At 38.1% G+C, this 27053-nt stretch overlaps 4 protein-coding genes across 6 annotated transcripts; 3 read left to right on the top strand and 1 right to left on the bottom strand.

Moving 5' to 3' along the window:
* The first annotated feature begins 1602 nt into the window (after window positions 1–1602).
* LOC122664576 lies at window positions 1603–6671 on the top strand. Of its 2 annotated transcripts, none has more exons than XM_043860452.1 (6): window positions 1603–1942; window positions 3543–3628; window positions 3745–3867; window positions 4058–4909; window positions 5088–5304; window positions 6020–6671. In XM_043860452.1, exons 1-6 carry the CDS (start codon window positions 1669–1671, stop codon window positions 6601–6603), a joined length of 2136 nt encoding a protein of 711 aa, XP_043716387.1. In that variant the 5' UTR covers window positions 1603–1668; the 3' UTR covers window positions 6604–6671. The 2 variants fall into 2 exon arrangements, with proteins under 2 accessions (XP_043716387.1, XP_043716386.1); XM_043860451.1 differs by having other exon boundaries at window positions 3534–3628.
* Window positions 6672–7342: 671 nt separating this feature from the next.
* LOC122665010 (non-specific lipid transfer protein GPI-anchored 10) lies at window positions 7343–8240 on the bottom strand. Its single transcript, XM_043861065.1, has 3 exons — window positions 7866–8240; window positions 7671–7748; window positions 7343–7532 (listed from the first exon to the last, which is right to left on the bottom strand). Exons 1-3 carry the CDS (start codon window positions 8203–8205, stop codon window positions 7375–7377), a joined length of 576 nt encoding a protein of 191 aa, XP_043717000.1. The 5' UTR covers window positions 8206–8240; the 3' UTR covers window positions 7343–7374.
* Window positions 8241–11902: 3662 nt separating this feature from the next.
* On the top strand, window positions 11903–13464 carry LOC122664925. 2 transcript variants are annotated; one of them, XM_043860961.1, is made up of 3 exons: window positions 11903–12239; window positions 12360–12444; window positions 13237–13464. In XM_043860961.1, the coding sequence occupies exons 1-3, from the start codon at window positions 12123–12125 to the stop codon at window positions 13377–13379; spliced, it is 345 nt and encodes a 114-aa protein (XP_043716896.1). In that variant the 5' UTR covers window positions 11903–12122; the 3' UTR covers window positions 13380–13464. The 2 variants fall into 2 exon arrangements, with proteins under 2 accessions (XP_043716896.1, XP_043716897.1); XM_043860962.1 differs by having other exon boundaries at window positions 12363–12444; window positions 13237–13459.
* Window positions 13465–15435: 1971 nt separating this feature from the next.
* Window positions 15436–16143, top strand: LOC122664924. Its single transcript, XM_043860960.1, has 3 exons — window positions 15436–15584; window positions 15673–15751; window positions 15839–16143. Exons 1-3 carry the CDS (start codon window positions 15489–15491, stop codon window positions 16030–16032), a joined length of 369 nt encoding a protein of 122 aa, XP_043716895.1. The 5' UTR covers window positions 15436–15488; the 3' UTR covers window positions 16033–16143.
* The last annotated feature ends 10910 nt before the right edge of the window (window positions 16144–27053 follow it).

Genomic DNA, 27053 nt, shown 5'->3' with positions numbered 1-27053 from the left:
AGCCTTATTGCCTTACCGATAAGAGTAGACGAAGGATCGCAGTAATCATTGAAGGTCACAAACTCGTGTCAGTGGCTCGTGTCAGTAAAACCGACCGAATCTTCAGAAAATAAAGGAAAAAGGTTAAAAAATCAGGATAGGATTGCCACGTCGCTATCCTGTCCTCTCCTCTCTTTTTTTGGGGGTAAAACCTGTTCTCTACTTTTTTATACTAATCAAGTGTACGTGATGGCACGTGCTAACCCTAATCATATCTCAGAACTCACGAGTCCAAAGATTAATTTAAATCTTAATAGCGAGCGATCATGATCGCACGTTCGTCTCCTTAATTATTCAAAGACTGATATTTCCAATAAAAAACTATAAAGGCACGTGCCGTATCTCCCTAGAGAAGTACATAGTGACCGTTCGATCTATTGACTTTATTGTTAGATTGATCGTTCGATCAATCATCCGTGACTTTAGCCTTTTGATGATGAATTATTGGGGAAGGTAGTTGGACATGACCACCAATTTTTAATAGCGTGTGGGGCCCATTTCATGAGTTCTTCCGATAGCCCTGTAGGGTATAAAGCAGAGCTTTGCATTGCTGGAGTGAGTGAGAAAGGTGGGCCCGGGAGTACTGGGCAGTGGGACCGAAAATGTTGACTTGAGGGGCTTGTGAGAGGAGCCCATTTGGGTCACGGGAATACCGGGTAAGCTGGGTAACCTTTCAACCTTTTGCGTAGTTGTGACCGGCTAAATCCGGTGAGTGGTGGAGTCCGTTTGAACGGGACATCCGGTCAAAACGTGAAATTGTGGAAAAAGGAGAAAGAAAGATTCGTTCCCCCTTCCCGCCTTTGAAAAAACGCCTAATTTTGGGGCCGGCTTAGCTGTATTCTTTTGGATCCATTTCTTATGGCTTACGTCATCCCTCTCTTTCCTCTATTCGCGATCTTTCCTTCCAATTATTTATTGTATTCTCTAATGGGTAATGATATGCTACACTCTAGTCTTACAGGAATAAGTTAAATGAGTTTTGACCCTTGCAAACAACCATCAGATGTTTTCAGGTTACCAAAAAAATCTAATCGAACGGTTAAAAACATATTCTAATATAGATCAGTTGCTATTTAATCAAATACCCCGAAATTCAAACCGCTAGAAAGAGAGGGAGAAGAAACGGAATCCATCAATTAAATGGGTTTTCGCCGGTAAAAACCGAAGAGTATTAGAAATGGGAAATAGGAATTTACGGTTTTACCTTGGGATCTGACGAAACTTCCAACTGGTTTCATAGGCGTTGTTGTCGTGGGCGAAATCTTCGCCGTTGATCTCTGATCTCATCTCGTAACCCTAAGGTCTCTCTCTTTCTCTCCTTCGCCCGCCCAAACACCGCCCTTAAGCCTTGCCACCAATTTCCACCTCTCTCAAAAAGCAACGATAAAATGAGTTCCCGAAAGCCATTTGAACTCTACATCCTCTCTCTGAAACCAGGAGATAAGAAGAGATTTAGGCACAGCGGCTATAGAGCCTTCTCTTCCTTCAATTTTCCCCCAAAAATTCTTTCTTTTCTACCACCTATTTATTCTTTCTGCACAGGTTTCAGAATTAGGGTCTCCTGGTTCTGTTTTAAGGCTTGTGAAGTTGGGGAAATACGATTGGGAATTGAGGAAAGATTTGTGTGAGATGGAGAAATCGGCAGCTTTAGCGTTGTTTGTAGGATGGGAAGAGATTTTCGTAACGAATGATAAAGGGAGGAAGGAGGTGCATTATTATCTGAAGAGGAAGGATGGAGGTTCGGATTTAGCTGTGGTTGGTAAGGAGAGGCGCCTCAGGCACATGTCTTACTACTACGCTCTTCGTAATCGTTCTGTTCTTCTCTCTCTTGCGCCCTCTTCTTCTCTTCTCAAGCTTCGCTCTCGAAGAGATGTCGTTGATTGGCTCTCGTCCGTCGTTCCAGGTACAAAATTTGTGAAAATAGGAGACTTTTTTATTTCTTTCTTTTTTTCCCCTGGTTTTAGCACGAGAGGGAAAAGGGTTGCGAGATGTAGTCTTTTTGGTTGATTTGATACGAGGGTGGTTTTTATTAGGGATTTGCTGGATACTTATAATCTCCCAAATAATTTGTCAAATCTCACCGGCGTCTCTTTCTTTCCTACGGGCATCGCAGAGCAGAAGCCAGAGGGGACAATAATTGCTTTGAACACCATCTGCTATCGAAAAATAGGCTTTTTGTTGATAACCCTTGGGCTCTTCGGCATCACCATCACCTCCGACAGGGCGAGGAGCATATATGCACCCTTTTGCTCTTTACAGAGCTCATTATCGCCGCAAGTCGAGGACTTTCTGGGGGTTTCTCAGTTGGTGTATGCCTAGGTGCCTTACATCGAGCGAGATATTGGCAATCGATGATTTTGGTGACGGGAAGCAGAAGAATTCATGGCCATGATTCTGGAATAGACGGTTTATTTCCAAAAGCCGCTCCTATTTATGAAGGCCGTGGATTCTTGAACGTTGTGGGGTTAAGGGGTCAGACCGAGTACATGAAACTTGGAAGACAGTAAAAGATACAGGTTTTTCTGTTCTAGATGCATTAGGTGCATTAGGTTATTCTCTGTCTCTCTCTCTCTCTCTCTCTTTCCCTTTCTATCTCACGCCCATACGAAGGCACACACGCACGCACGTTAGCAGATTTTGTTTAGATTTGCAGGTTTATCACCTTTTCTGGTGAGTTTTTGTTTGAAACTCTCAGATCTAAGTTGTCCTTGTGCTCTTTCAATCAGCAAAATCGCTTCTTATTAATGATGATGCACCTCTGCTTTCCCCCTTTTCCGTCGAACTTATTACTTGATAATTTCTTCAAATCTTGTGTTCTCTTATGATGGCTTTGGAATTACAGGGAGGGAAGTTTTTTCTCACCTTATGAATTCAACCTCCTATTTGTATATGTATTTTTTTTTTTCTAAAAAAATCGACTCTTTTTGTTCATAGTTCTCCTTAGTCTGTAGCTGGCCCCAGATCTGAGTACCTCCTTCCCCGCATCTCTTTTGCTGCTCTGTATTGTTCATAAATTTCATATTGCCCTTTGAATGTTAGGGTTATTTCTCCCTGCCTCTGCCTTTTATGGTTGTTCTTCTTTGGGGAACTAATCATGTGCTGGGATGCAGGAAACTGCCACTTTATAGCTGCTGGTTGAGAACGTCAGGACCCTTCTGGCCTCCTATCTGCTAGGTTTGGGTCTACAAGTTTCTTCTTCAGTAGTCAATTTTCTTTTTGTTGGAAAGAATTAAGTTCTGCTTTTCCCAAGCAAAAATTTTGAATCATGGATAACCTGAAGGTTCCATGTTCATCAATTCTGATGTTGTGTGTTCCAAGACATTGTTTGTAGAAGGATTGACTAATGGGACATTTAAACGTTGTGCTTCTGGTTTCCAACTGGAACTGTTGCTTATTTGTTTGAACTTGGTCTTTTCCAAATTTCTAATTGTTTTCATGCTTGACTATTTTCCATGTGCCCTTCTCTAATTTTATTGTAATTGTCCTTTATGTAGATGGTATAGATTTACCTTCACATCAGTCATCTCAATCGGCTGACGGTTCTTTGGAGAGTGAGGATGGTCGTGTTTCAGATAGACCGTCATTTAAGGTAGGATCATTTATTCCAGTAGATTGCATTGCTTGATGCCTGTCTGACATAATTTTAGCGCTGTATTATCATGGATGGGAATCTGATCTGTTTTTCATTTCTTTCTTTGATTTTAGAATCTTCATGTACAAGAACTCGGGCACCGTCCAAAAGGATTTTCCTGGTTGGGTTCTTCATGGACTTGTAAGAAACGCCGCAGGCATTATCAATCCTTCTCAAGGAACGGAGTTACTGTTTATGTGAGTGCATTTTGGTGATTCCAAATTTGATTCCCCCACCCCCCTTCCCCATCCCTTTTTTATGCCCTCTTGAACAATCAAAATTATGTCCATCTCTGTTCTTATCTGTGAATTATTTTGTGATTTGTCTGTCTTTTAACTTTTATCGTACTTTGGTTTTCTTTCCCTTTCCCCAACCTTTTTCTTCCAGGTCCATGACTTTGTATATATTATGGCTGAAGAAAATAAGAGGCTTGTTGCATACTTAGAAGATCTGTATGAGGACACCAAAGGCAATAAGATGGTTGTCGTACGATGGTTTCACAAAATTGATGAGGTTGGTAATGTTTCGCCTGCCGATTTTAATGACAGAGAGATTTTCTTCTCTCTTTGTCTTCAAGATCTCAGTGTTGAATGCATCGATGGATTAGCAACAATCCTTAGTGCTCAGCATTTTGAGAAGTTCCAGAATGAGGCAAAACACACTAGGTTGGAACCATTTGTTTGCCACAGGATGGTTGATAAAGATGATGTTAAGCCCTTCGACATCACCCGAGTTCAAGGTTATTGGAAGCAGGAAATACTCAGATATATGTACACTACATCCCAGCATAGGACTAATGTGAAGCATGGTAATGTTGATGGCGGCCTAGAAGTGGAAGGAAATGGTGATGACACTCTCAGCAGAACTAGACCCAAAAAAAGACATCGTGCGTCCATTGATGAAGTGGACCACCATCAGTTCCAATTTAGAAAGGATGTAAAAGATGCAGTTTGTGGAGATATTCATAAGTCCAGTGAGAATTTGGTTATTGGTCATGGCAGTGCGGATATATCTGCTCCAAAGGAAGGCGGATCTGATGCTGATTTATCTATAAAAGAGGCAGACCAGCAAAGGTCCCATCTGCATTTAGCAGTGGGTTCTCGTGTTGAGGTGTTCTCTCAGGATAGTGGTATCAGGGGCTGTTGGTTCCGAGCCTTGGTGCTGAAGAAGCGCAAAGAAAAGTTGAAGGTGCAATATCAGGACATTCGAGATGCAGCAGATGAAGCAAACTATTTAGAGGTAAGAATGCATCTTTATGATAATTTATGGGTTAATGATATGTTTGAATATACTCTAGTTTTGTAAGAATTCATCTTATCATAATTATGCGTTGATATGTTTGAATATGCTCTGGCCCTGTAAATATTTCCTTATTTTGATTTTTTTTCTCATTTTTTGGCTATCTGTTTGATTGTAGGAATGGGTTCTGGCATCAAAGGTTTTGGTACCTGACTATTTGGGTCTCCGTCTAAGGGGAAGGACAGCCGTTCGCCCATGCCCACCATCTAACAAAGGACAAGTCTCCTGGAGCATTGATGCTGGAACTGTTGTGGATGCATGGTGGTGCGATGGGTGGTGGGAAGGTATCGTGGTCCAGAAAGAATCTGAAGATAGAATTCATGTTTTCTTTCCTGGTATGTGAGAAATCCCCCATCACCCCCCTCTCCCCAAGAAAAAATAAATCCTAATAATCTTTAGGGAATTTGTTGAGGTTGAATTTAGTACTAGTATATATTTGTTTTATGTTTTGGGAGTGGGGGCTTGGTACTCACTAAACCGGACTTGGAAATGCAGTGGACCCCAAATTCCTTTGGATCACATGTCAAATTTCTGCCTAAATTGAGTTTGTCAAGTTTCAAAGCAAGGTATGGGGCAATTCAGGACCGCTATGGAACCACCGTGTGGTGCAAGGACATATATATGAGGGTATTCCTACATATTGTGGGAATATATTTTGAATCTCAGTTTGAAATTTGACATGTGGCCAGGGTTTAAAAACCTAATCAGGAACTGGGTTGGTCGTGGCCAATTCCAATTGGGATCAGATTGGAATCGGTCAGGATCGGTGAGGTTTTGGTCAGAATTGGCTCAAAGTTGCCCCAACCCAGGATTATTTAATGGGATTGGTGGATCGGTGGATCTGATCCTTTTTTCTAAAGCCTTGTATTTGTCGAGTCAACATCATTTCCTAAATATCAACCAGTCAGAATTACCACGTCAGGCTTATACGTGGCAGTATACACAGTGCATGCTGCAGTATTTTCCCCTTATTTTTCAAGTGATTACAAAAACCATAATGGTTGAAACTGGTATCCTCAGACATCTGATTAAAGCTAGTTAATGATGCAGGAGAGCGCCAGAAGAAAATTTTCGGTCATGGTGACTTGAGACATTCTCAGGATTGGGTAGTTAACAAGTGGAAATATATAAAGGGAAGCCCAGATATTGCGTCTTCAGTTCTATCTGGTCTAGAAAACAGTCGAAATGTTGGTAACGCAGGGAATAAGGCCAATGTGTGTAATGTTTTACCGAAGAAGGGAAATGATGTGTATGATTTAAGTGGTGTAACGAAGGACCTTGACGTTTTACTTAACAAGGAAGCTCCCTGTTTTGAACCTAGAGATGATGGGAAGAAGGATGCGGATTTGTTACCAAATCTTGTCAAGGATGATTTACTTGCTCAGTTAAGGTGGAAGTCCTCAAGGAAGAGAAGGCGTACTAGAGAGAGCATTCCAAGGAGGGGCAGCTTGGATTCTAAGCATCATATTGATGGTAGCAGCAGTAGCAGCAGCCTAGAGAACATAGAATCTCCTCCTTGTGAAAGATTCTTAAACCCAAAATCGTTGAAGCTGGATCATGAGAACTGCAAGTATGTGGGAGATGCGATTTTAAATGCATCTGTACCTTTTGCAAGCTTGGTCATGTCTAGGTGATTGGCATTGTTTTTGTCTCCTTCAGCAACATAATCTTTACTAGTGGTCATACCCCTTCAAGATCAGATTGTGGAGATGCGGATTTTATTCTTTATTTTCTTTGCTGACCCGTTGTAAGTCTCCCTCCTTGATGGGAAAAGCCAAAATGCACATTCACCTTTTTCCTTCCCTCGGGGAATGGGTTAGTATTGTATAATGTTGTATCAAAATGTAACAGAGTAGCCTTAGCAAGCTGTAGCAGAGCCCCCTTAAATTATGGGCATCATTTTTGAATGCACAGGTAGATTAACTGAATGTAGAAAACCCAACCCAAGTTTTTTTTTTTTGGTTATTCTTTCATGTTTCCAGTGGAGCTATATTTCTGAAACTCCTATATGATTGAAGTTGTATTTGTAGCATCCATGGTGTATTTGTGTTTTTGTGATCAAATAGAGAGTAATCATTGATCTAAGAATTGGTGTTGTATGAGATACCTAGCAGATACTGGATCGGTAGACGAAAAATTGTTTGATCGATTTGGTTTTGGGAGGTGACTGATATTCTAGTCTTCAGTTAATTAACTAATGATAGAAATGAAAATTAAATCATGTGTTGTATGGTAAATAAATTGTAAGAAATAATTTAGAGTATTTGAAGTAAATTAGTCTCTAGAGAAATAAACACAACCAATCTCAAACTCTGCAACACCCAAGTTTAAATATCTATAGCTACAAACCTAAACTGATAAGCAAACCTATATACTATAAGATACTCCTCTAATGGACTCTACAATTATGAGTAGAAAAGACTGGAACTTCGTATGAGCAGAAGAGTTGTGGCAACCAGCAACATTGAGCTTCCCTTATTGATTTTCAACTTTTCACCACTACTCCGTGAAAACAGAACGCCCATGGTAGACTTCGGTGGTGGCGATGCAACCACTGGAGAAGCTGAGGAGGTCAATAAACAAAAGAATTAGAACTAGAGTGAATTCATACATTTCTGAATCAAATCTGGGTATGGCCCTCTAAATGGTTAACTAACTATTATAATTGAAGATAAAAAGATAAGATTTGATCATTATATACCAGCAGTAGACGGATTGGAAGTGGTTCCTTCGGAAACTGGAGACTCAGGAGATCTGGGACTCGGAGGCTCAACAAACCCTTCAACAGAGACAACAAGAAGAAGAATGCTTTTGTTACTATGAAATCTAGAATCAATTAGGCCTACAAAGGAAGGGAGAGGTAAATTAGTAATAGTAATTGGTATTGAAATAGTACCTGGGCAGATGGAGTAGTTGAGTTGAAGGCTGCAAAGAGGTGGCAGCTCCAGTGCAAGCGTCTTGTTAATGGGAAAGGAGCTCATGGCAGTGTCATTAAGCAAGATACAGAGGCAGTTTGGCTGTTGAAGGTAGAGATCATGGAGGTTATCACAGCAAATCTGAAGCGGTGAAGAATCAAATCCCTGCACGAAAGGTGCACAAGGGGCAAGTGGTAGCAGATGAGAATTATCACAATCCACCATGCTTGGGCTTGATGTTAAAGCGTCGAAAAATTCACCATGGATAAATGCCAAAGGAAGTGAAATAAGAAACAGAAGCACCACAGAAGAAGAAGCCATAATGTGTATCAGGTTGGGAGAAAATGAGGGGAGGTTCTTGCTATGGGGTATAGGGGCCAGTGTGGTTAGGTTTATACTTATAATAAGAACGAACTTTAGAAGTAGCAGAAGATGCATAAACTGTTTGGGTGTGAGCTGCTGCATGCATGCCGCATGTGTTTTGCATGCGCTTCCCATTCTCTGTCTCTCCCTAACAAACCAGCTTTGTCCCAAGTCCTATCCCTCCCTGGGGTTTCCTTGCAGATGTAACTGAATTATTCCAATTCCTACATGTTCTTCTCATTTCAGAAAGGATCAAGTTTCCCTCCACAACCTGGTGAATGGGTTCCCACCATCTTGGGTTCACAAATTCCTCCTAGGTTTTAGTATGATTCCCAAAATATCCTCTGATACCCTTTGCACACATCTGAAGCTGCCTTGCTGCCTCGCTAAATGGATTTCCATTCAGCGTGGCTGAAGGAAAACTCGGTCCTTCCAGAAATAAATGGTTTGCTTTTTTTTTCTCTTTTCGGTAAAGATAATTGGTTTGCTTTATGTCTTTACTAGTTTGAAACTTTGAATTTAATTTTGGGAGTGTCTGAATGACATCTCAAAGGGTGTATTTAGAATTTGATGCCTTGTTTACCAATAAAAAAAAATTACTTGACACTTTCATTCAATTGCCCCTTGTCTTATTACTAAAAGTATTTAATGCAGATTTTTCAATCTAACATTTCACATAACTACTGCATTATGTTACATTAAATGACTTTCTACTGTTTGAATTTTTTTTTACTTCTATTGCATTAAATGACTTTTGAAAATAAAACAAGGAATAAAAAATTAAAGGGAGAAAGAGCGCCACTTGGGTGCATGTTGTGCACTACCTTGCACCCAAACACAAGGGCATGTGAAATGGCCACCGCACCCCCATTGAAAGGCAAAAAATCCCAAGAGTACGGTGGTCATTTCATGCGCCGAAGCAGTGTTCTTTTTTATAAAAGTAAAATTACAAATTTCTTGACACCTTAAGGAGTGTCAAACGGAAAAATATCACCTCAATTTGCCTGCCCGTCAATTTCCTCAATTCCCTCAAATAAAGGGAGGTGGACCCCAACCCAGGCAGTGTGTTTGGGTAGGGGGTAGGGTGGTCATTTTCACCCCCTATTAGATAGAATTGAGGAAATTGAGGGGCAGACAAATTGAGAGGATAAAGATCTTGTTTTACATTTGTTCCTTAAATTTTCAATGATCAAAGGGACACACTCTCTCTGTGAGTGTGTGTGGGACTCACTTGATAGTTAAAATGTCACACTACATGTTCCAATTTTGCAAATTCTAGCTATGTCTGCTTGCCCCAAGATCGTATTTGGCTGTTTTTATGAGAATGTTAAGAAGGGGAAAATTTATAGAGAAAAAGTAAGTCTGCTTACTCTATGGAAGGGAGAAGTAATCTCAAGAGCGATTTTGGGTACATACAGTTCCCATAAAAGTTGTCCCGCAAAGAAGATTGGTAAGAGTTGTTGAGGGTTGATGTCTTGTATTCTATAGATTGGGTTTGTGGGCTGCCTCCAGAGGGCCATTAAAAGCCCATAGATTTTTAGGATTTACATGGGGGTAATTCAGGAAATTACATCTCTTTGTTTCCCAATAAATTGTTATGAGGTTATTAGGGTAACAAGAATTTCTCTGTAAGCAACAGAGAGCGTGGGGAAGAGCAAGTGTAACCCTATTGCTAGTGAAACTACTGTTATCTCTTATGAACGTAGGCACCTTGCCGAATAACGTAAATTCTTGTGTATGTAGTTGTGTGTGATTGTTTTTTATTTCTGTTTGTTGTATTTTCTAGATTGTGGATGGATTTCAGTTTCTACAACATAATGAGAGAAACCTAAGGGTGTCAATTTGGGTATGGAACCAGGAACCGTCCTGCTAAAACTTGAAACCGACCCGCCTATTACTAGAGTTTTAAGTCAATCTCCTTAACTCCAAGTCTTCTATAGATTTCTAATCTTAGAGAAGAAGGGGTATTGTGACTAAAAAACACCACTCTTTTGAAAATTTATTTCTTTGCTAGAAATATCTTGAAAAAGATATAGTATGGCCTGGTTTGACAAAAGACAAAATTATCATTAGCAAATTACAAATGAGTAATCTCAAGGACAGACTCGGGCTATATTTATATTCTAAATATTGAGGTTTGTTCACAAATAAATACAATTTTTTTTCTTTTCTTGTTTAATTAAGTGGAACCAAACATCATTTTGAGGAAAACCCTATCCTTCACTTTCTCACACTTGTTCCTTTATCAAAGATGTCAAATGGGCACAAAGAGTACTTCCTGTTTGAAGTGTGCATCCCTTAGTAAGAGCAAGTGGAGCCAAACCACCACACAAAAAAGAAAGGAGAGACATGGATTTTGGAATTGAGCATATGATTTATATGGAGAATCTTTGCTACCATGTTAACAGTCTGGATCAGTTGCAAAGATACCCGATCTGAGGCCAAGGAAAGATTTAAAAAATGACACATACATGGTTCACAAGTTTGGAAATGTGGTTTAGTTTTGTGCAAGGGGGATCATGAAGAGGCGGGTTCCTATTCTCGTACAAAAATGGGTTCCAGCCATCCAGATGATATCCACATGATGGGACCCACACATAGTGGATGCCATCTGAATGGCTAGAACCCATTCTTGTACATTCACATATGAGAATGTGATCCCAACTCAATCATGAAATACCCAATTAAGGAGGTTAATCACCATAAGATTATCACTTTCCACAATAATGTAACCAAGGCTCCTAGAAGCTACAATGACTAGAGCTAGACAAATGGCAAGAGCCTTGGCCCACATATGCAAAAGTAATCCCCACATAGTCTGCAAAGCCAGTGATGAATCTTCCATGATTATCCACAAAAACACCTCCAATACCCACAATGCCTAGAGATTCAATGCAAGAACCATGAACATTGATTTTAATACAATGATAAGGAGGGAGTAACCATGAAATATTAATAATATGCTGGTTAGAACATAAATTTGACGAAACCCATACTTAGCGAGCGTACATCTGATTAGAAGTTACAATAGAAAGAGAGGAGTAGAATTCTGCATGTGGAAAACAAGAATCTAAAAAAATGCAGAAGCGAATGAAAATCGCAAATTACAATCACATAATCGAACTCAAAGATGAGATCTGCATCACCATAAATAGAGAATAGGGTTACAATTGCTCGTCCTCACAACTCTCTTAGATTGATTACAGATAAAGAACCCTCGCTATAATATATAGTGAAACCCCTATACAAGAAGTTTACAGAAATACCCATATAGCCTTAGAAAAAAATTTCTCAAGGCTATCGACCTCAAACCCATGCATGAACCCACTAGATCGTCGAGGCCCCACCAGTAATGTAGATTAATGCATAAGGTAGGCCCTTCTAAAAATGATACTTTTGGACCAGACGGTTGGATCAATATTGGTCCAGGGAATGGTCCATTTTGCACGACAATGCCTAGAAGCATCTGTTTGTTTTGGAGCAGATGACCAGGTTCTTGTTACAGCTGGTCCCTTAAAAGTAGTAAATTTTCCTGCAATAATTTCTGAATTTGAAAAACCAAAGCAAAGCAATCAATAGAATGTGGACTGTGGGGTTGTCCATGCCGTAGGCAAAGCAGCAGCCTCTCTTGTCAACTTCACAGAATGACCTTTCCCCATAAATCTCCATCACTGTTCTCCAACCAAACCGAGAGGTCCAAAACTGCTTATCAAAAAGATGGGATTTCTCAATCAACAGAACCAGATTTGTTCCAAAATCACTTTCTACATTTCCTTCTATCTAAGTAGGTAAGCTAGTGATTGAACCCAGAAACTGAGGCAGGCAAGCTTTAGATACAGAAAGCCTTTCCAAGTGAATGAGCTCAGAACAAAACTATGTCATTCCTTGGTTGGGCTAAGAAGGAGCTTACAAAACTTGGAATTTACAAGTCGAAGAAGCTCCTGCTTTCTCGAAGTAGCTTAGCATCCATTGAATCCTTAAGCGTTCCTCTTGTTAGTATTGTTCTCCTCTCTCTCTCTTTCTCTTTCTCTGTCTCTCTATTCCTTCTCTTTTAGAGAGGTTTTTTACATAAATGCTAACGATCTTGGAAAATTTGGAAATGTTGTTGAAAGCAGATACAAGAAGTTGTTCTCTCAGCAGATTTAGGATGTAAAAATTGCCAAAAGAGGGTAGCTCATGCGATCTCCTTGATGGACTGTAAGTTCTGAAATTCAAGACCCTTTTTTCTTTAGATTTTAAGCTTCTTAACTGCTTATTCAATTGTCCATAAAGATTGGTGTTTTTTTTTTTTTTCTTTTTTTTATGCTTGTGATCACCAATTTTGGGTTCTCATAATTTACTTAGCTCAAAAATCTTGCTAGGATTATAGATTTTTATGGTTACTTCTGTAATTGGGTGTTATTAGTGAAGCTTGATCTTAGTTTAATCAAGGAAGTACTCTTGATTCTTCCCCAATATTGGCAGTGTTGTTATACTAGGGGTAATTTTGTATTTTCATGCGTCAAAACACTATATATAGGGTGTTATCTCGTAAAGAGGTGAGGATTAGGGTTTTTGTAATTTCTTCACCAGAATAGTAGAAGCTCTCAGTTTAATCTAGGAAGTACTGTTGATTCTTCTCCAACATCGACAGTGTTGTTATACTGGGGATAATTTTGTACTTTCACGTGTCAAAACATTATGTATAGGGTGTTATCTCGTAAGGAGGTGAGGATTAAGGTTTTTATAAATTCTTCATCAGAAAAGTACTGATTTATTGTTCGGTTGTAGATATAGTCCATCTTAGATGAACCATGTAAATCTGAGTGTGATTCTATTTCATTTTGCTTTTGTTAATTTCTAACATTAGGTAAACACTAATCATGATTAATTTGATTCTTTAACTTTACTTTTTTATAGTGGAAACATGGAGAGTTGTAATGGAGGTAACACTAATCATGATTAATTGATTTTTTAGAATATAACTTTTTTTTCTTTGTTTTTTTGCAGTGACCACTGACTCCATGGTGGTGGATATATTAGAAAAGAAGGTGACACTCACTTGTATATCTTCTATTAAAGGATCCAAAAAAGCAAGTTGCAAATATCTACAAGAATCCAAACCACAAGATTGTCCAAGATACATGTACTAATACTTCTTTCTGTTATTGATTATAAGATGGAGTACACCTACTGTCCAATGTGTACATTTGTTTCTTTGTAGAAAAATTATCCTTGAAATGCGTTTGTAACTATATATTCTATAAGTGTATAGTTGCAAAAAAAAAATTCCTTTTTAATGTCTTTTTCATAAATGTTGTATTTGGTTGCTTTCCTTGGAAGACTGGGTAGGAAAATCTGTTTCCAAAAATTTTGAAACATATGTTTGGTTGCTTTCCCACCTAAAAAATTGTATGAGTAAAAGTAAAAGTTTATCATATAAGATGAATTTTAACTGACTAATCCTTGCTTTGTCATTTTGAAGCTTCTAAAGTAATGACTTGGCTTCCTTTTTTTTTTTTTTTTTTTTTTTTTCCATAACCATTAGGAAGATGGGAAAAAAGAAAATAAATTATTAGATTACTTATTAATTAAAGTTGATTTTTAATCTATTGGGCAAAGTTTTCTTTCACTTGTGGTTAAAGGAGAATCCCTTGACCGAGAGGTTTAGATGGTATCCATAGGGTGCACAACAGTAATGGAGTATTTTCGATCATTTGTAAATACCAAGTAAAACGTAATTAAGCATGAAAATGACATTTAGGTGTAAGGAAATCGTATGGTCTAACCCGTGTATAGAGTACTAGTACCAAACATGAAAGTTTTGTGTAGAGAAATCTTATGGTCTGAAAATAAAGCATATGGTTAGATGATGAGGTGGATAATATGTCTATTAAATTTAGGCATATCGAACATTGCAATTTGGCTGAACAACTGTTTCAGTAGTCGGAACCTCCTCCCTAGTGTTTTTACATTTGTGTGCTAGTAATTAATGTAATAAACATTAAGGCCAGAATTGGTATGATTTATATTTCAATTTTGGATTGATTTCATGAAATAGTCAATAAATAGATTTTTGATCAAGAAAATTGAAATTATTTTGATTGAATCAATCTGAAATATTTCAAGAATAAGAAACCCATTTGATAGTTCAATTTTTGAGAATAAATTCTCTATATTTCTTTGGGAGAGGGTGGTGGTGGCATGGTAGTTGTGAAACCATAAAGAAAACAAGAAGGGTGGTGTTTTATTGTTAACATAAAATTACTATTTTACCTATCAAATTAACCATGTACTCATTAAATAACAGTAGTGAAACCAATTTCAATGTCAAAAAAAACTCTTCAACTATTTTAGAATTTCTATTCCATTTAATTTAGACGTCACTGAAATAAAAGCAAAAATTAAACCAAACTATTTCCAAAATAAAAATCACCCAATGAAATTTAAATAAAAATCATAGCTTTTTTCGCTAACCTTATAAAAAGGAAAGCTTGGGTTAGGAGCGAACCTCGTACATGAGGGTAGATATAGAGAAAATTATTTTTCTTGAACATGATTGGACAATGAGGCTCATAGACCTAAGATTAGCATTTTAGTTATTAACATATATAAACAAAGCTAAGCATAGCACAAGTACACAACTAATCCCAAGTTTATTTAACTAAACTGGCTTAATTAATCCTAGATTGGGGTTATCTCACAAACAACTAAACAAAACTCTGGCCCAGTTGGGCCAAGCTCATAAATGGATTGGGTTATGGCCCACCAATAGCACCATGCTCCCTTTTCAGTTCAATCAGAAAAAAGAAGGGAATTCCAAATTCCAACCATGTATGGTAGACCAACAAAGGTCAATACACATTTCACTTTGTAGAGTTAAGCCATTCTTGACTTGACCCAGTAGCCATCAACTCTTGACCGAGTCACAAACCGAGTTAGAGATTCCCTTCCTGGTTCCCTATTTGAGAAAACCAGAGATGCTATATGCCTTGCGTTTTGCAAGAAAACAACTGTGGAAACAAGAAGCAGATGCTTTCCCTTTCCCTGTCAATATCAACATTAGAAATAAAACCAAAACAAGGCAAAGAAGCCAACCACAAATAAGTAAAACAATGCCCACTTCTTTCCTCTAGACTCAACCTCAAACAGAATCAGATTCCACCAAATCTACACTAAAGAAAGAGAAATTCTTATTAGTTGTTAAAGATTACCTTATCAAGAGAGAAACATTAACAAACCCATCTGCATTTTACTCTGTAATGCAAAACTCCCTTTCCTCTCAAACTTTTCAATCACTGAATCAACCAATCATTGAACCCAACACCCACCCACCTGCCATCTCCATGTCTGGAAAGGCAAGCTTCAATTCTCTCCTTATCATTTTCATTAAAAAAAAAAGTGTTCTTATTGGTGTTATTTCATTTTCATTCTTGACTTCTTCAGATCTGCATGGTGATGAGGATCAATATTGACTGCAATTGTTGTTACAAAAAATTAAGGAGAATACTTCTCAGCATGAATGGTGAGACCACATTTTGAATTCTAAGAACTCTTTATATATATATATATATAATTCATTTTTCTTTTCTGTTTTATTTTGTTCTTGAAGAATTAGAGACCCATTTGATTGAGAAGAAGCAGAGCATAGTAAGTGTGTGTGGCAAATTCAGTTCACAAGATGTAGCTATAAAGATAAGGAAGAAGATGAATCGCAGAGTCGAAATATTGCATATAATAGAGTTTGGTGGCAGCCATGATCAACATTTTCAGAAGCCCTTGGTAGTCACTACTTCAACCAAATAGCATTGATCTTCTCTGAGGGGTTCTTTCACTGCTTCAGAGCTTCATATTGAAGGTGACTTGTAATTCATATACCAAACAAAACCTGAAGCTTCAAAGCCTTAAACTAAAACTGCAAATGAGAGAGAGAGGGATAGAAATCAACATTCCTAAGAGAGTTAGCTTTCCTCTTCTCATGAATGTAGAAATTGTAAGTATGATATTTTAATATTTAGATAACTTGAAATTTCATGAACACATGCTGCCATGTTTAATGTTAATGAGGATTGGTTTCCTGACTCCATTAATTTCTTCTTCCCTGAACATGGGAAAAAGGGTAGTATTGGATCAACACAACCTGCTAATAGTTACCATGAACAAGAAACACTCCCTGTTGGAAACTCCAAAATTAATCTTCCATGAACAATCCATTGATTCTCTTCTTTTTTTCTCCCATTTATTAGAAAGATATTGCTTCATCTAAGTGGATTTCCTTACCCCCAAAAAAAAAAAAAAAAATCTAAGTGGATTTTATATTTAGAAAAGCATTTTCTTCTTTCTTATATGCAGTCATGAAAGAAGAAAATATGGGTATCTGATCAATATAAATAGATATATATGCAATCAAATATGGGTATCGGATCACTAATCAAGTAGGCTATTATTATTGGTCATGTTTCTAATTATATGCCTCGTTCAAGGTCAGATCAAATCTGGATAATCTCTTGGGTATCAGATACCAAATCACTACTTTAATGTTTTTAACAAAGTGATACTTAAAAGTGAACTATTGTCATTACTGATTAGGTGCGTTGGGTGCTAAACAAGAGGGGATAAAAATCCTCTACGGCGCATGTACTCATCTACCAATGAGGTGCAAACAGCCGCTAGCTCGGCTGGTTGGAGGCATTGCAAGTTGAGTGCATGCCCCCCAGGAGGTCAAAGGATCGATTCTCCTGGATTGCATATTGTGCCAAAAAGGCATCCCTCTCTCCCCTCTCCCCCCCCCTAGTTGTAGATTTTGGGCTTGTCTTAGCCTTCCCCCTTAGCTTGTAGTTGGCCTGTGAGCCCTTGAGTAAGATAGATCAAAAAAAAAAAATCTACCAGTGAGGTGCAGTGAGTGCACCGGAGGGCGACACTTAGAATTTGTAAATCCTACAATCCATTTTCCATTGCCCCATTAAACCTTACCAGATCCATATTAGACCCGGATTCACTACGATCCGCCTGAATAGACGTATAATTCCTTCCCTCTCCTGATTTCAAATCTCTTGCAACTAATCCCTTCCATTTTCGTTCTTGCTCTTCCCCTACGATTTGAGGTTTAGAAGAAGGAATTAAGAACCCTAACGCAGCTTGGACGAGTGCTTTCGTCTACATCTAAGGTGGGTTTGACACCTTATTGTCGTGGATTGAGAGCTATTTCCGTTCTTCCTTTCCCCTACAATTCGACGTTCAGAAGAGGGATAACCCTAACAGAGCTTGGACGGATGCTCTCGTCTATATCTCCGGTGGGTTTGGCACCCTATTGCTGTGGTTTGAGAGCCATTTCCATTCTTCCTTTCCCTTATGATTTGATTTTTTGGGTTGATCTTAAGTAACCTAACTGGTTAACCATTTCTGCGATTTTTTGGGGGTTACTTCTCCGGTGGTTTTGGCTCTCAAACCACGGCAATAGGGTCAAACCCACCAGAGACGTAGACGAAAGAACCCATCCAAGCTACGTTAGGGTTCTTCCTTCTTTTGAACCTCGAATCGCAAGGGAAGAGCAAGAACGAAAATGGAAGGGGTTAATCGCAAGGGATTTGAAATCGGGAGAGGGAAGGGATTAGTTGTCTGTTCGGGCAGATCTTAGTGAATGGTATAATCTGGACCTGGTCAGGTTTAATGGAAAAATGAAAAATGGACTGTAGGATTTACAAATGTCATGTGTCGTCCGCCGGCAACCTCACTGCACCTCATTGACAAATGAGCGCGTCGGAGAGAATTTTTATCCATTAAGAGAGTATATGATTGACCTATTTCCTAAAAATCTCCAATTGTTAGTTTCATCACATTATTCTTTCATGTGAATTAACAATCGTGCCCATAAATCCACCAATTTTGTCCATGGATTGGCAACCGCAAAAGTTTTTACTATCGTTTAAAGTACTTTTTCTTTTGGGTATTTATTTAAACAGGAGACGTTTCCCCACGTTAGAGTTCAATTTTCCACCAATAATATAAGGGGCGTTTAATGTGGAGAGGGAGTGTGTAAGATTCATTGTGGAATGTGAAAAGGGCATGGGATGGAATTGCATACTAGCGTCATGTGGATCTTTTTCCCTTATTTTAAAGATTTGTTATTTATGAATGAATTGAATTAAGTAAAAAAAAATATATATATTACAACTTAGACATGTAATTTTTTATAGACAGTTTTTCAAAACACCCTAAATATCTGCCATATGGAAGCTCCATTGATACTCAAATTTTTTGGAAATGGTGTCCCCACCATCGTTTACTTATGAGTCTAGCAAATTTCATCCAATCATAATTTTATTGTGTGAAGATATAAAGCTTTTGAGAACTAATTGTCCACACCATCCTTTGGAGAATTTTTTTTTCCACCCAGATTTAAGAGAATCCCTTCATCTATGAAGATTTGACTCTTTGATTAGACTTATAGAGTGGTGAATGTCATCATTGACTCCCGCACCTTATTATCGAAGGTCCAAAATAAATTTTTTAAGTCCCATCTTACAAACAAAGCACATGGATTAAGAGATTCTCTTTTTAATGTGGGGGAAGGAAAATCCAGCTTTGATATCATATACCATTTATTTTTAAGATATTTTCTGAAACTGAAACATACTCTCATTACTTCAAACTTCATATTTATAGACTTTTACACAGACTTTGCACAAACTTAAATCCATAGACTTAAACAAATTACAAGCACAAAAAGAGAGATGTTAAACAAATTCAACAAACAAACTCATGTGATACAAACAAATCCTTGTGGCATACTACACTTTTTATTTTCATGATATCTCTGGCCTTTAATCAATGTCCGATGAGTCACTTCTGAGGGCCATCACTTTTTGTGATGATGGAATTACGGGAGCCATAATACCTTTTCGGAAAGGGCATCCAACGCTCTATATATCCAATTAATTTGAAAGAATTCTTTGATCGGTTGGACCGACAGAAGACCAACTGATTCGATCAAAAATATTAATTTTTCAGCTCAACTTTTGAAGGTCATAACTTTTCTCAAGAATGGAGTTATGAGAGTCATAATACCTTTTTAGAAAGGGCATTCAACGCTCTATAGGTTGTCTAATTAGTTCAGACGATAGGATGAATGACTGATTTTTATGTACTAGATCTACTATGAAAATCATGTGGATTATGATAAAATTCATCAATGTCTTGAATCTCATGTAACATGCGTGGAACCTTCAACCCTCTCTCCAGCATCCTCTCTTGGGCCAACTCAATAAGGGTTGCTTTGGATTCCTTGAAACTAATTACATGAACTATAAACAACTGAGGTTTGACTCATCCGACACTGACTAAAGATTAAAAATATTTTGAAAATAAAAAGTATAGTACGTCACGTAGGTTTGTCTGTGTCACATGAGTTTGTTTGTGCAATGTGTTTACAATTTATTCTTTTGTGCTTGTAATTTATTTAAATCCGTGGACTTAGTTTAGGTGAAAATCATATAAAAGAAACTTAAACAAACATCATAGCTCTGATACCATATATTTTTAAGATATTTCTTGAAATTGAAACTTACTTTTTTTTTTTTTTTAAATAAAAAAATATAGCAGTGATTGATTATCAGATCCATGATTCTAACTCAACTCAGCCTTATCCCACTAAATGGGGTCGACTATCCAAGAATTTAACAAACATTAACAAGAAAACATCAATAGTATGCCATGATCTTGTGTATATTTTTTAAGGTGCTACTACAAAACTATTATCATTAATGATAATATGAATTGAGAACTTCATTTGAACAATTTTCAAAATCATAACCTATAAGACTCGGATAATGACCAAAATTTCAAGATTACATCCACGAGTACTGAAAAATGTAGATCAACTCATTTGAAATCATTATCTGGAACACAAAATCCATAGAAGCAATACTCAAAGGACCCAAAGTTTGGTTCTCGAAATGTGACCAAGAGTACATCGAAATGCCACTTAGCTGATCATGTCAATCTGTACAGATAGACGGTAAAAAAATAAGCCAACTTATGCAATGGCCTTAATTATCAGATTTTTCAAAAGGACTCCTCCTGAGAGCCTATTTGGCCTCTAAGTCAGCAAATGTACTTTTAATCTCCAGAAATCTAGGGAGACCCCAGTTCTTTCCTACTATTCTAGAAATGCTGTTAGTCCAATTATCCACCCACTCCTTAGAGAATAACTCTATGCCTCGGAAAGCTATAGCAATAGCCAAAGTACTATATTCCAAACACGAATTCCAGTTGGGCAACAAATCTGTTTTCACCATCACATAACAAACCACCAAAATAAGTAATACACAAGTATACTGCTCAACCCCCACTAACACCTTTGTTATACGCTCAACTTTGTTCATCTCAGGTAGAAGGGTTGCATAGTCGACTTTCAGGTTTTCAGTTAGTACAAATCATCAACAGTTTCTCTTACATAGCGACCATGTATACTAATACTTCGATCATGTATCAGGACTGCTCCCACCTTGTCTAAGAAGTCGAGCAACTGAATGGGCATTTTATCTTTAGGGCAGAGCCTCCAGCACAGATCGTGGTAGACACTAAGTTCTACCGATTTTCCACAAAAAGAATCCAATTCGTCATACGTATTGAACTTCTTCCCAATGTCGCCACTAAAAAAAAATTTATCAGCAGGAAAATAGGAGATTCTAAACGCTAAACATGGGCCATATGGCCATTCGGCCTTTCGTTGACTAAATGCGGGTACGGTAACCAGGTTTGAAACTGAAACTTACTTTCATTACTTCGGATTACTAAATGGTGTGTTATAACCGAAATTTAGCGAGTTGAAGTAGACTTGTTGTTTTTTTCTATGAAATATGAGATACAACAGATATTGTACAACAACTAGGAGAGAGTAATGTCGGAGACTAAAGACACCAAACTAAGGGACCATGCAGTCGGATACATTCTTTAATACATGAAATTTTCATTAGCACATTGTCTAGCCAGCGTACTAGTCATTTTTGTTTTGAGTTTATTTTATAGACATCAAAGAAAAATTAGTTTCTAGGGACACTTGTACATCAATGAACACCTAACAAAACATGGTCTCCTTTTAGTCTTTTATAATATTTGCATCTGCATGATCAACTGCAGTAGGAGATGACAAAGGATATTTGTGAGCTGGTGAGTCAGGTTTGGTACAATTGGGATCAAATCCCAACCCTATTGAATCTAACTTCAAAGTTGATATGCTCTTCCTTGCAATGTGAATGACGTAATGTGGATGCCTGATGAGGTAGTGGTTGGGGCTGAAAATTCCTTCTCTAAAGTAATCTTAAAATTTTCATATTTATGCTTTGTGAATATAAATAAATTATTTTATTTTTATTTATAAATTGTTAATGATATTGATATTTTTTATTTTACTATAATAGGTTGTCATATTCAGATTTTGCAAGATATAACTTTAAAAAATATCCATTTTTATAAATTTCGATATGAGAAAATCTTTTTGGTTAAAATTCACTGAACAATTAAATAAAATCATACTCCCAGACAGAAAATTACCTCCCACAGGGGTTAAATATACCACATAAAACTTTATGAAGATATTTAATGTTCCTGTTATCGTACACACTATCAATGTTAGAAGCCAAAACGTAATAAAATCATGAGAGCAGTAAATTCTCAACTATCAAAACTATTCCACAAAATAAGAAACATTAGAATAATAAAGAATTATCAAAGAGAAATTTATTGTCACATAAAGTATAGTATTTCTATTATCAAAGAGAGATTTTATTCCATCTAATGTAAGTAATTGCTTCATTGTGGCTCTCTTTTCTCTCTTTTTCATTTATAATGTCAAAAGAGTACTTGTGGATAATTTTTATAGAGTAATTGATACTTTAAAGATTGTTTTCAATTTAAATTTATGTCATTAATGTGCTCTAGGAGCTCCTTTAGTATTTTAAAAAGTAAAAAATAACTATATTTTAGATAAATTAATAATTTTTTATAAAAGTAATCCCTAGTTCTATGTCTCACTAATAATGGGAATAAACACAACGGAAAAAAAATGAAAAAAAAATGGGTCATACCTAACTCCATTTCTCTCTCTCTCTCTAAAGGTGAAAAATGACTAACTAAAATCTATGGACAATGAAACAAAAATGATAAATTTTGTTATCTCTTCTCTTGATTTGTTTATCATCTATGCTTTTGTGTTTGTAATTTGTTAAAGTCTGTGGATTTAAGTTTGGGTGAAATTCGTGTAAAAATAATTTAAACAAACACGATGGCTCTGATACCATATATTTATAAGGTATTTCTTGAAACTGAAACTTACTTTCATTATTTCAAATTTTATATTTATATACTTTTACACGGATTTCAAATAAACTTAAATTTAAGGACTTTAATAAATTACAAGCACAAAATGATAGATGGTAAACAAATGGCACAAACAAACTCATGTGATATAGACAAGGTTTGGTATGGAGACGGACTCACCAATTCATGAAGAACATATAAACCTAACCAATTCCATTTATAATTACCTTAGAAAGTGCCTCGAGAACGCTGGAACAGTCTTATCTTTGTGACAACATATGGCTGAAGTATTAATTTTCGAAGGCGGTTCCTTGATTCTCCCTATGCCAATGCAGTTTGGGGCCCACCACTCACCCTACCCATGTAAAACCCTAGCTAACCGCCACAAGAAACCAGCTTCTCATAGTAACCTAGACCCATTATTCGACAAACTCTCTCACCTTTTCCAACCCTGCTATCAACCCAAGTCAAACTCCCTTAACCAACCCAGGACACCATCCTCAACCCGCAACCCATACAGGCCCATCAAACCACGCTTCTTCAGCTCTCTTTCTCTGTAGATCATCTGAATCAAAGTCGGCAGATGTATCAATCTGCATCTGCCGGATTGCATCTGTCAGGTTGAACCAGTGGAATGTCGGCAAATGTGTTTCACCAAATCGGCAGATGTATTAATTTGCATCTGTCGGGTTTTAAAAATCGGAATTTTTAAAATAAAAGCCCTATGGGCTTTGGTTCTTTTCATTTGAAATCACTTTGAGTGCTTGAGGGAGAGCTCCATCATACCAAGAGGAAGTCTCTTGGCATTTTCAAAGGTTTCCAACCTCAATCTACTCCATTCGATCGGTCAAGTCTTCAATCAAGGTAATCTTTTCCTAAAAATCTTGAGTTCTTCCCCTTCTTTGTTCTTTAGATTTGAATGAGTGTAGAGGGTTTCACTTCCTCTTCATCTTAGGTCATGAATCTATGCACAACCTCATTCTTACTTGTCTTCAAATGATTCTACATCTATGGTGATCATCATACACACAAGCACACACAAGAATTCGAATCTATATGTATATAGTGCCCAAAAATCAACTTCTCTTTCTAGGTTTTTCAACAAGATTTGGGTTTTTTTTTTTTTTTTTTTTTTTTTTTGTGTGTCATGCATAGAGTGTGCCTTAACTTATTGTTTGTCCCCAATTTCTTTTAATATAGTTGATGTATGTGTCACCATGAGGATTCTAATTCAACGTCCCTCCCTATTGGTTTAGTTTTACCACCGTCGAATTATGCATGCAAGATATTTGTAAAATTGTTTAAGTGGGTTTCCCTATGTCTAATCTAGCTATTTGTGGCCATAATAGGGGTAAATTTCTTAGCCCTAATAACATGGAATTTTATACCCATGACTAATGGCTTATACATAATTCTTTATTTGTTTAAAGTTATATCAATCGCATGTTTACATTGTCAATATTGGGGTGTAAAACTATTGGGTTTAATAGGTAGTTCCCTAAGTACTTCAGTACCATGCTTTGGTCTCTCTGCTATTCATTTTCTTTTAGTCATTTATTATGGGATATTGTTCTTGTTTCTTCCTTTCTTTTGATGTGTAGGTATTTACCATACCTCCAAGAGCTGCTGGTAGGGGTCAAGGTAGGGGCAGGGGTCATGCTCAAGGAGAAGGGAGAGATAGAGGTAGGGGCAGGATTCCACTTCCACAGCTATTTAACGAGGTATTATTCTGATCTTGGGAACATGCATATCGATGGGCAGGTTACGCAAATAAGACCGTCTTGTGTAAGAGGGATATTCACCTACGACATCTCACATCTTTCAAAGTAGAAGAGAGATTTGCAACACAAGGTTGAGGTGCCATACTCCATTACTCTCAAGATGTATATCCAGAATTGGTGAAGTATTTTTATTGCAATCTCACAGCGGAGGAGTGGGATAATGGTACTCTATGTATCCGAAGCAGAGTCAAGGGTAGGGATATATTGTTCACCTCCTCGTAATTAGTAGGGATCATTGGTATTTCCAATGGAGGGGCGTTGATTTATTACCTACCTGGATGGAAGAGCTTGGGCTTCATTACTACGGAGGAGCAAACCGCGATCAATACTTCTTTAAGGGCAAATGGTTCAGAAGGAAAGTTCTGATATTCTGACTACCATCCCACGGCGAAGGTTTTTACCCGGTTGGTACAAGTCAACTTATTACCCCTCACCGGCCATCTCCATGAGCTGGGGTTGATGACATCGTTCCTAGCTCATTCTCTAATCACTAGGCGTCGCGTCAACCTCCCAAATGTGATTGCGAGGAAAATGACATACAAAGCTAACAGGCCAAGAGAGAGTAACTTCCCATACAGAAGGTTATCGACTCAAATTTTTACTCATTTTGGAGTGGAGTTCGACGCAGAGGATGGGTGTGGTATTTTACCCATAAGATTTCGCATAAGTGCCATTCGGAAGATGATGCTAGATGGGGACGAGGGTAGTGGGGAGTATCCTAAGCTTACTGATGAGCCCAGAGACAGGAACAGTGATGAGGAGGACAGTGAAGAAGAGAGTAGTGGAGAAGAGGGTAGCGAGGAAGTAACCAGTGATGAGGAAGGGTTGCCAGAGGCCGATGCTCCTTAAGATGTCCTTAGAGGGGTTAGTGTAGAGATCCCTCCTCAGATGCATCAGCATGCCGGAGAGTCTATCCCTCAGGTCAGTCGTCAGAGCGGGTTACGCCCCCGTTTTGCTGGCACGCATGATGCTGAGGCTACTTCTTTTGGGGCATCTAAGCCTACACTTGGGTTTCTTATTGGTCAGATGGCTACCATCACTTCACGCCTGGATGCGTTCCAGGGCCAGTTATCAGAGTTTGGGGGTATGTTTCGCGACATGCATGGGATGTATCGTGACATGCATGATAAGGTGGTCCGTATAGAACATCGTACGAGGCACGCCGGTTCCCCTGATACGCCACCACCAGCAGCAGCACAGTGATGATCGCTTGATTGTGTCTCTTTTTGTTGCCTTGGGCTTAACTTTTTAGCTACTCGTTTTAATTTCATTTGGCCCATATGTAATCTTTTTAGTTCCTGTCTTTTAGTACTTAGTTGTGAATCTGGGTATCCTCCCAGATCAAACACTGTGTTGCTATCTATATTTAGTACTTAACTTATTTGAATTTTCTTATTTCTTTAATTGCCTCATGATTATTCGATGTGTTCTCATAAGTTTTTAATTAATCCTATTACGGAGTAAATCGAATCGGTTGGATCATGAGTTAGCTTAAGGTAGAGCATCGCGCTCTAATGCAGTAGTTAAGCTAACTCGTCCACACCGCACATGACATAAATGATGGTCAAGAGAGAATATAATATAATAAATCAGAATAACAAAAATTAAATGATAATATAAATAACATAACGGTCGATGTCTATCCCTGTTCAACAGCCAGTTACATATATACTCGAAACCATGATATCTTCCCATCAGGACTTATGTATTACATATAATATAAATAATACATTCTTCATGACGGGACACAAAATGATAAGATGGTAAATATCCAAATAAAAGTAAATATCCAAACCAAAAGTAAAATATCCAAGTCAGGGGGTAAAATATCCAAAAAGGGGCCACCAGCCCAAAGTCTCATAGAACTACTCTCCCAAGTAGCAAGTCTCGCAGTAGCAATCTGGTCCATGCTCCCCTTCCTTAGGGGCCCACCAGTCCTCGCCACTGCCGCCCTCAGGGGCCATAGGCTCCGAGCTGCTTGGGTCCACCATACCTGCATCACCAACTAAAAGGAAGTTTCCATGAGGGATGAGCTCCACTGAGCCCAATGAGCAAATCGAACCATGCAAAGGGTTACAACATACATGGATGATAATATATGATGCATGAAGAAATGATTACATGTGCATCTAACTCTAACCCCTAAGTCGGGTATAGAACTACTACAACGCCCTAGGTAGCATCCCCGGCCCTCCATCTCTCACACGCGGATGGCCTATCCGACGATGTCAAACCCGAGTTATGCTGGAAGCCTGTCGATCCCGGTCCTCTCTCGAACTCGTCGGTCCTAGTACCTCAATCAGTACACACTGGTTTACCCAATAAACCCCAAAGTTAATCCCACCTTCACGGTTTCGGTCTTCTCGTCGGAATCATTGCTCCCAGTCCTCAGTCGAAATCGCTGGTGTCCCCGTGGGGGATTATCCAACACGTAAATACTTGTTGGCAAGGGTCGTAGCACGGGGTACGATATCGACCTAACCAACGACGTCTAAAACCTAAAAGGGATATGTACATGTGTAAGCTAGAAACTAAGTCCATAGTCCCTCCGTCGGGTTCGCTATCATCTCGCTCCTTCTAGTTTTACATGCACACACACGGTTACAATATACTTATCGATCCCAAGCCCGGCGTACACTACGGCACTTGGATCACAACATTCTCACATATGCTATAATCATTAGTCTTTCTCGCATTTCAATGCAAAAACCACAACCATTCTCTCAT

The sequence above is a fragment of the Telopea speciosissima genome, chromosome 6 (genome assembly GCF_018873765.1).
Source record: "Telopea speciosissima isolate NSW1024214 ecotype Mountain lineage chromosome 6, Tspe_v1, whole genome shotgun sequence".
Taxonomy (NCBI): domain Eukaryota; kingdom Viridiplantae; phylum Streptophyta; class Magnoliopsida; order Proteales; family Proteaceae; genus Telopea; species Telopea speciosissima.
The sequence above is the reverse complement of the archived record's forward strand: the minus strand, read 5'-3'. Positions and strand labels throughout refer to the sequence as shown.

What these genes read in the sequence shown, in the direction of transcription:
- LOC122664924 (XM_043860960.1), top strand. Translation starts at nt 15,489, where the DNA reads ATGCAAAACTCCCTTTCCTCTCAAACTTTTCAATCACTGAATCAACCA. An exon ending in CCATCTCCATGTCTGGAAAG is followed by an intron (nt 15,585 to 15,672) that starts GCAAGCTTCAAT and finishes TGACTTCTTCAG; the next exon opens with ATCTGCATGGTGATGAGGAT. An exon ending in AATACTTCTCAGCATGAATG is followed by an intron (nt 15,752 to 15,838) that starts GTGAGACCACAT and finishes TTGTTCTTGAAG; the next exon opens with AATTAGAGACCCATTTGATT.
- LOC122664576 (XM_043860451.1), top strand. Translation starts at nt 1,669, where the DNA reads ATGGAGAAATCGGCAGCTTTAGCGTTGTTTGTAGGATGGGAAGAGATT. An exon ending in GCTCTCGTCCGTCGTTCCAG is followed by an intron (nt 1,943 to 3,533) that starts GTACAAAATTTG and finishes TCCTTTATGTAG; the next exon opens with ATGGTATAGATTTACCTTCA. An exon ending in ATGAAGCAAACTATTTAGAG is followed by an intron (nt 4,910 to 5,087) that starts GTAAGAATGCAT and finishes GTTTGATTGTAG; the next exon opens with GAATGGGTTCTGGCATCAAA.
- LOC122665010 (XM_043861065.1), bottom strand. Translation starts at nt 8,205, where the DNA reads ATGGCTTCTTCTTCTGTGGTGCTTCTGTTTCTTATTTCACTTCCTTTG. An exon ending in CAACTACTCCATCTGCCCAG is followed by an intron (nt 7,749 to 7,865) that starts GTACTATTTCAA and finishes TCTCTGTTGAAG; the next exon opens with GGTTTGTTGAGCCTCCGAGT. An exon ending in TTCCAATCCGTCTACTGCTG is followed by an intron (nt 7,533 to 7,670) that starts GTATATAATGAT and finishes TGACCTCCTCAG; the next exon opens with CTTCTCCAGTGGTTGCATCG.
- LOC122664925 (XM_043860961.1), top strand. Translation starts at nt 12,123, where the DNA reads ATGTCATTCCTTGGTTGGGCTAAGAAGGAGCTTACAAAACTTGGAATT. An exon ending in AATCCTTAAGCGTTCCTCTT is followed by an intron (nt 12,240 to 12,359) that starts GTTAGTATTGTT and finishes TGTTGTTGAAAG; the next exon opens with CAGATACAAGAAGTTGTTCT. An exon ending in TGCGATCTCCTTGATGGACT is followed by an intron (nt 12,445 to 13,236) that starts GTAAGTTCTGAA and finishes GTTTTTTTGCAG; the next exon opens with TGACCACTGACTCCATGGTG.